The 8,494-nt window shown below is 41.4% G+C and overlaps 1 protein-coding gene and 1 long non-coding RNA gene across 2 annotated transcripts; both read right to left on the bottom strand.

Annotated features, from left to right (window-relative positions):
- Window positions 1–2: 2 nt before the first annotated feature.
- On the bottom strand, window positions 3–7,442 carry LOC112464164. Its single transcript, XR_003041893.1, has 3 exons — window positions 7,277–7,442; window positions 882–6,245; window positions 3–782 (listed from the first exon to the last, which is right to left on the bottom strand). It is a non-coding gene; the product is annotated as an uncharacterized LOC112464164 (long non-coding RNA).
- LOC112464163 lies at window positions 6,252–7,270 on the bottom strand. Its single transcript, XM_025031003.1, has one exon. It carries the CDS (start codon window positions 7,227–7,229, stop codon window positions 6,738–6,740), a length of 492 nt encoding a protein of 163 aa, XP_024886771.1. The 5' UTR covers window positions 7,230–7,270; the 3' UTR covers window positions 6,252–6,737.
- Window positions 7,443–8,494: the final 1,052 nt, after the last annotated feature.

Below are 8,494 nucleotides of genomic sequence, written 5' to 3'. Positions count from 1 at the left end.
TCTCCGACGAAGTCCCGTGATGATCCTCTTCTGCGATGAAGTCCCACGATGATTCTCTTTTTCGACGAAGTCCCGCGATAAAATTTTGCAATAATGCTCTTCTGCGACGAAGTTCCGCGATAATTCTCTTCTGTGATGAAAGCCCACGATAGTCCTTTTTTCCGACGAAGTCCCGTGATGATCCTTTCTGCGATGAAGTCCCACGATGATTCTCTTTTTCGACGAAGTCCCGCGATAAAATTTTGCCATAATCCTCTTCTGCGATAAAAGCCCACGATGATCCTCTTTTTCGACGAAGTCCCGCGATGATCCTCTTCTGCGATGAAATCCCACGATGATTTTTTTACGAGATTTACAATATTTTGTAAACAACAAAATTCTTTGATAATTTCATCTTATGATATAGTCCCGCGACAATTTTCAATGAAATCCAATGTTGAGAACTCTTTCTTATGATGATTGCATGACGTTCCTCTTCTACGATAGAGAGTCTCGCGATAGTATTTTTCACGCTTCTTTTTGCAACGAATGATTTTCTTTAGTAACAAAATTGCATAATTTTTTATACTGATTTCTGTAAGTAATAAAATCCCACGATTTGTTTCTATAGGAAGATTTCATGATGATCTTTTACAACAAAGTCTAACGATCTTCTACGATGGTCTTGTGATGTCTCCATCTTCACATTAAGACAAAAGATGTTCTCTTAGTATTCAATATTTCTTCAACAATGTAGTTAGCGAGTGATTTTTCACGGATGTACAGCATTTGAAGAAATAAAACTGCAAACGAAACAAACATTTTTTATAATTTCTTTTACACAAAAAGACAAATTTGAATATTTAGATATAATCATATTTAATATAAATAAAATCGCTTACTTTTTTTAGGAGAATGGGTATGCCGTTTTTCTGGAACTCTGCTCATTTCGCGCCAGCTGTTGAAAAACCCAATCCCTTGCAAGTCCTACGATTCTATTTTCCATCGGAAATCCTCTTTTGTGATGAAATCCTAGTTGACGAAGAATCTCGCTGATCTAATGGGCGGTGAGTCACATATAACGCGAATTCTTGTGTGTCCAGATGAGGAAAACCTTTAAGATCTCGAAGGCAGCCAACGACAAGAGAAATCGAGGACCAAACTTGCAAGCTCGCGCAGTCGAGCAAGTGTTTGGAGAGCCAGCGCCGAATTCGAAGGCGGACGATAAATCACGACATGGTTGACCATCTTTGGTACCTCTCTAAAACACTCCGTTAGTAGGAAAAGTTTTAGAGACGGATAACTCACACGTCCAAGGTGCCCCTTTGGTCTCGATGACTGCAACGGAATCTCAGGAGCGAGAAGAAAAGTGAGATCGAGCCTCTTCGGGATATCAAGAGAAATACAAGGCTGTTCATGATGACGCAGGAACGTAAGTGCAAGTCGTTTTGTTCACGTTTGTACTGTTGCTCTGTTTAACTCCACTTTTAAAACGCGACTACTTTATACACAGGCACCTCACACTCTCTTCCAATATTCTTAAATATACATTTATAAAATATGGAAAAAAGAAAAACATGAATATACCTCATTAAAACCAGTTAAGATATATACGAGTCCATTTAGATCCAAATATACTAAATGCAAATATAACGAATGTACTAGTAGGATAGAATTGGAATCAATCTGAATTTCGATATATCTAGTTAACGACTTGATCTAATTCAATAATCCAGTCTATAAACTTGCATTAAAAGAAAATTGACATGAAATTAGTTTTTACTTCAAATCTTCAATTAACTGTAAATGTTAAATCATTCTAATTAATCTCACAATGAGATCTAGCAGTTCTTTAAGAAAGCCGATACTGATGCTAATCTTTCAACGTTCAATAATTAAGCAATCGCTTAAAAAAAGCCAACGCTAATTTTTCGATAATCAAGCATTAAAAAAGCACGACGGCAAAAGGTTCTTTTCTGGAAACCGTTACCTGACTGAAATTCTGCAGCTGTTGCTTACCTCTATCACTGCTCCATTCCGTTTTTCTTAACAAACTATTATATTTCATCGAGCCATGCTATCATCTTCCTTTTAATTATACCATGAATTATCTCATCTTCTTTCTAATTAACTCTATTAAAGCCCAAAATCTGCATTTTCGGTCCACACGAGTCCACGTAACTTATGCCAAACTTTCGAATTTGCATCTTCTTCGAAAAAATTGTATTTTTCAACATCGCCCTCTGTTGCAAAACCTAAAGCCATCTCTTGAAGAGACCAAGTCCTTGTTGAAAGATACAATAAGACATTTTTGGCGATACAGCTTGCCAGGAACTTTCCACCGAGGAACTTTGATACTTTGCACAATCTCCTCTTTTCATAACTAGTATATCAATTTTCATATATTTCCTTGCTCCCTTAGGAATATGGTGATACGTAATATGGTAATACGTCACATTGCGAACCATTGCCTTCAACCATCAAACCATCCTACATCCGTGACTAGAATACATTTTGAGTGTAACGACTGTCGTGATTTAAATGACTGCTTTCTGTGAAAAAACAAAATGATATTTGACCCTCCCCCCCCCCCCCCATGAGCGGTATTTTGCCACCCACATTATACATCTTCCAGATGTCCTAAAAAATGACCGTAAAGACCTACATATTGACAATCATAATATAATTAATGAAATATTGTATACCTTTCTTGCTCTTCTAAGAACTTTTAAAATCAATATCTTCATAAACAATGCGATAGTCTTTTCCTCTTTTCGAGTTAGAACATTTCAAATTAATTATTTGTTATTCAGTTTTCGTGAAGTACCCTCAATTCTTTTTATATATTGCTCCATATTGGACAAATAGGCTGTCGCGATTTCTTCTACAAAATAAAAATTTCGGAGATACACGCACATCGCGACAAGAGAATTTCGTTCTAATGAAAATGAAGTGAAAAGGAAATCTCCAAAACTGTCTTCGGATTCTTGGACTTCTAGATGTCTACAGATCCTCGAATGTGCCTTCCAAGTATGTCTCAAGTTCTTAAATTGTGGAATTATTGAAGCTTTATATCCTTAGCTCTTTACGTTGATTGAATGCTTAAACTCCATATCCTTATCCTTAAACTTAATTCATCCCGAGATTTTCAAATTCGCAGCTCCGTGGGCTCGGCGTGTCCTTGCAGAAGTGTTTCGTGCGGAAGTGAAATTACATCTCGCCAAACTAACTGAAGTATGGGACATCAGCGTATCGTCACATCATGTGATATCAGCAATTATATCTAGTAATCTTGTGCCACCTCCAAATACCCTCCAAGCGCATTCTTCTTCATCGCCATTGTGCAAAGCAGCATCTTCCTATGACTCATAAGAACATTGTTTTGCCCCCGTCCCCCCCTTCTAACATTTGCATACGCGAGGTACGAGATACGAGGTACAAGATACAAGGATCAACGATGATCCTTCGTCTCTCGTTACCTTTATCGTTCTCAAGGAACACGCAAGTCCAGCGGTATCTTCCGATGATCACCGAGCAACGTATCGTCCTACAGGTTGTCGAATTAGATGTGCAGATAGTGACACGCCGGGGCCATTTTTCTAATCTATGAAAGGTTTAGATCTAGTTCTGCCGCCCTGCTGTGTGAAACACAAAAAGAGAAACCGAGCAAAGAAAAATGCAACAACATATAGATATATTATGATTATGATATAAGGAACGATAGCTAGTTACGCTAGCAATCACTCTCATTCTCATTTTCTCTCTTTCAAGCCGTCCATCAAACCAAACCTCCACCTGGATGGTCACGTTCAATAAACTGCATTTTACACGGGTACGCCGCGGGTACGATCTCGAGCAATTTAAACCACATTCCTCACGGTCTGCCAGTCGAACGGGACGAGGGATCTTCCAAACGCACGCAGCTTTCTGTCAATCAAAAAGTTTGTCTCACATGTGCACCCCTCCCCCCCCTCCTACCTTCTCATATCTCTCTTCATCTCCATAAAGAAAATTCCAATGTAAAATTATGTTATCGAAAGAAAAACAATTGAAAATTGTTACCATACAAACGCCTCATACCGAAACTGGAATCGTCATCTCAGTTTACCACGTAGTACACCGATAATTACCGGATAACCAGTTTAAAAATCAAAATATATACATTTCCAGGTTATTTTTTTACCGGATCAATAGAAAGTTCCGCTCAATTGGTATTGATTTACTCTTGCTATTTGTGATATGTGTATCCTTATCATACTTATATATAATAATATCCTTCTTTTTCCTTTGTGCGTTTATGTACGATTTTTCCCTCTTCATATGTGAAATCATTTCCCTCGATTCATTTCTGGTATAGACTTAAATCCTTAGAGTGGCAGGCTAAGACCGGGATTTCGGAATCCATAAAAATACCCTTTTTAAATTTTTGAATTCCCTAGACTTCAATTCCGAAAGCTTTGGATGGTCAAGATTCTTGGACGTACGCAGGACGATTTCTCCGAGTTCCAGGATACTCGCTCTCCAAGCTCTCTTGAATTCTCGAATCTTCGAATTTTTTACAATGGACATTAATATTGCGATATTGCGTTTGAAAGATTAAGATGCATATCGTCTATTAAAAATTGAATAAGGTTCAATTCCTAAGTTGAGATCAATGTTACCGAGAGTCGAGATAAACCTAACGCTTCCACTTCTCAATATACAACGTATACTCTTGCGCGTATACTCTCTTTACATCGACAATTTTTCGCATCCTTCGCTTGCGAAGTCCCCGGTATCTCCCGAACGCCTCTTACGCGCTTCGAATATCTAAAACACACGCGTCAACGTCCTATCCTGGTCGTGGGTCTCGGCACGGTCGAAGGCAGGTTGAACGCAGATCTATGGACACATTATTATGGCAACGCCGAACAAGCGTATAGGTGACATCTTTTATATCAAACAAGAGAAATATTTCGGTAACTCAAATAGGTTATTCGCATGCTTGCATGACGAGTTACCTTACTTGAAGTATACCTGCAACCTGTAGGGTAAACGGGTGCAACTCCGCATCATTATCCTACATTACTCAATGAGAATGTAACTTGTTCTGGACCTGAGAGAATGACCGATTCGGGAGAGTGACGGTTCACCGTATGAAAGCCATGTTTTCTCATCGTCGTGGGTTATCACGACGATTCGTGCAGAGGATAATTTTGCTTGTGCGCCGATTCAACCAGCCTCTAGAAACACAGACTCTTTCCCTCCCTCTCTCACTCGAAACGCAGATATACTCCCCTATGGTTCTCTTTTCTTTCGCTCGTTGCAATCTTATAGGTACGTTTTCTAAGCCGGTGACGACGACGTCGTCGTCCACCCATTGGTAGCCGTAGCCCTTCGTTCACGCGATAAGATGTATTTTCTATGGATGCTTATGTGCCAGACTGAAAACGATTGACGGAATTAATAAGTTGGTGAATAGAGAAGTTAAAAAACAGAGTAGTTCTACATTGTTACTTGCAAAATGTATTTATTTATTTTACACTCCTCTCAATACTTCTCACCTCGTCTTCTTACGTAATCTGTATCACAAGGTTTTGTACTTACAAATGTATTTAATAAAAATTAAAAGTATCACAATGGCTTTCGGCTTACAATAATTGAGATCCTTTGTCTTCGTTACCTTGATCCTAAACAGCATAAAACCATCTTAGAAATACTGCGAGAAAAAAATCCATCAATATCGAGAGCTGGCCTGGTAAGTTGTGATTAATACGTAAAATTTTGTAATTGATTAACAATTCGATAAATAAAAAAATATCTTAATCTTTTCTGAAAATTAATCAATTATTCATTATACTGTTTAGGATCAAGAGAAGTTAAATGCTACACACTGATAGAATTATTATCACAATGCAAGGCAGTCTTACAATACATCTATATGATTTTACAAATTTAAGGAACTTGAAAGTACTTCTAAATAAAAAGTATTTCAACGTGAAAACTTCTCCTCCTTTCCGCAAGTATTTTACGTTAAGTATATACATACGTTAAAAATATAAATAGATAAGACAAACTCTAGATAGTGAAAGTACTTTGGTTTCGATACAGTTTACAAACCAAATCGACGATCAGGCAGGAGGGCCGATGTGTGTGTGTGTGCGTGCGCGCGTACGAAATCCCAAGGTATCGCCTGCACTTGATTACAGCAACTCTTTCTCTCTTTCTCTCTCTCTTTCTCCCTATCCCTTTCTTTCCACCCGCATCCGCCATCTCAAACGGTGAGACTGCAAGTAAAAAATACCCAGATATATACCAGGGTAACCATGAAACTGCAAAGATTGCCGCAATGCTGCAGGACTAATTGGCCAAGTCTTCTAGGATACGCCGAGGTCGCCTCCATATTGGACTCCACCCAGAATACATTGACCCAGATCTCGGCTCGCGAGCCGACCATTTCCTATTCCGCCTGAGCAAGACAGAAGGAGGGGGGGGGGGGGAACAAGCAGAAGAGATACGTGGCACCATCCATGGATCGTCTTATCGGTACACGTTCATTATACAGTACGCCGCAGTCGGATTAAACGCACTATTGGGAGTTAATGCGACGGAAAATTTTTGATGGCGCGGCCCCCTCGGTTCAGACAAGCTCGGACAAGCCTGACGCCGTGGGGAAGGGTGGGGAGTCCTTCGCCGAGCAGATCCCCACGGATATAACGCTCCAACGACCATTCATGGTGGGGGAAACACAAGGCCGCATACTCTCCACCAGCTTCTCGTCACCGATGCACGGACGACTTGACTTCGCTAAGCTGCTGCAGGAAGTCCACCATGCTGCTGAGATCCTCGTACAGGTCGTCGGGCAGGTTCTGCCGCCAGAAATTCGTGTCCCTCAGGTTGGAACACTGGCCGTTCATCTCGCACTCCCGCTCGGTCGCGTTGTACCTGCCGCAGCTGCCGTACTCCACGCCCTTGAGCAGATGCTTCCTCAGGCGTCGCCAGCGGGCTATCCTCGACAGTTGCTTCGCCCGCAGCTCGTACTCCGCCTTGTGCAGGGCGTGCGTCAGCACGGCCTCGACGCGGAAGTCGCGCTTCGGGCTCCGATGGCACATGAGCTTCTTCTGCCGCACAGTGGTGATCCAGCTCGCGAGCTGCTCCGTGTGGCTCGGCTTCCCCATCTCGATCTCCCGCGGCCGATCGCGATTGTCCCGCGCGACTGACGCCGACAGTTGCGTCACACTCCCGTAGCGAGTAGGAACTATCCGCCCCATCCGTAACAACTAAGGTATTTTGGACTAATTATCGAGTTAAAACCAACCTGTATCTAACTCGCGCCTAGTCGATCGCTCTCGCCCTAGCGAACACGGGCATCCGTCCCGTCCCCGTCGCCGCTTGCGTTGCGTTGCGTCGCGTTGCGTTGGCCCTGGGAGGGAGAGGCGCACACGAGCGAGATCCAGCCACACCGTTCGGAGATGACTTAGGCAATGGCCGCGCGGCGCTTCTGGTGGGGCTTTATATACCCGACCAGCCGTCGCTTAGGCGTAACCCTCCGCGCTGGCGCGCGAAGTAGTTCCCGGTTTGCGACGAAATATACGCTCGACGCCGCGAATTTTTCACGTTTTGGCGGTGCAGTTCGTTAATTTGGGACAGACAGGATCGTTTGGGGCGGAATTGAACGCGAATTATTGCCCGTGAGGAAAAAATCGATGCGGCCCAGAAAACGGAGCTGCGGCGTAGGAAATGAGTCGCAGGGCGCGGCGCGGTCCCCTCTACGTCGCAGCTGCCGCGCGTATACCGTTACGGATGAAACCTCGACATTCTCGACGTCGCCATTATCTTTGGAGACGTACAGTCGTTCGCAAAAATTTATAGATTTGACACGGTATATAAAAGGGAAAAGAAAAGGCAGCCAGAAAACGATTTTCTGTTGTCGTTTGCACGCAAAATCTGTTTCTTTGCAGCTTATATTATATATTTTCTGCGTTTAAAATGGAATAGGTCAGGGGACGTTGGGGGGAGAAAAGCATAGGAGAGATGAACGATGAAATAATTCGGTTACAAAGAAACTAAATGTCAGAGTTCCGCGAAATTCTTTCATGGGCGAGCAATATATTTCCAAGGAAAAATAAAAGAATGTAAAGCGTCTCACGAAAATACGTATTTTATATTGAGCGTATAACTATGTGGGGGACTGTACGACGTAAGATATATTAAATGTGAAATAATTTTATATTAATTAACTCTGACATATAAATTATAATTATTACATACTTTCACATTTAAAAAAAATTTAGCTCAATCTTACGGCTAATTTTTTAAGAATATTCTCGTAGCTGAATTTTATCTTGTACTGCACGATTTTATCGTTCAAGATATATATTTTTAGATATTGAATTGTTTGTCTGAATCTCCAATAGTAGATATATTTGCTAATTCGGCTTTTTCTTGACTCAAGAAGAAATAGCCTTGAAAAATATTCGTCATAATACGTCCATATAGGTTTTCTTTCTCTTGTATAATCTTTATTCGTATATGT

This window comes from Temnothorax curvispinosus, unplaced genomic scaffold (assembly GCF_003070985.1).
Source record: "Temnothorax curvispinosus isolate PA1 unplaced genomic scaffold, ASM307098v1 QBEX01013990.1, whole genome shotgun sequence".
In the NCBI taxonomy this organism is placed as follows: domain Eukaryota; kingdom Metazoa; phylum Arthropoda; class Insecta; order Hymenoptera; family Formicidae; genus Temnothorax; species Temnothorax curvispinosus.
The sequence above is the reverse complement of the archived record's forward strand: the minus strand, read 5'-3'. Positions and strand labels throughout refer to the sequence as shown.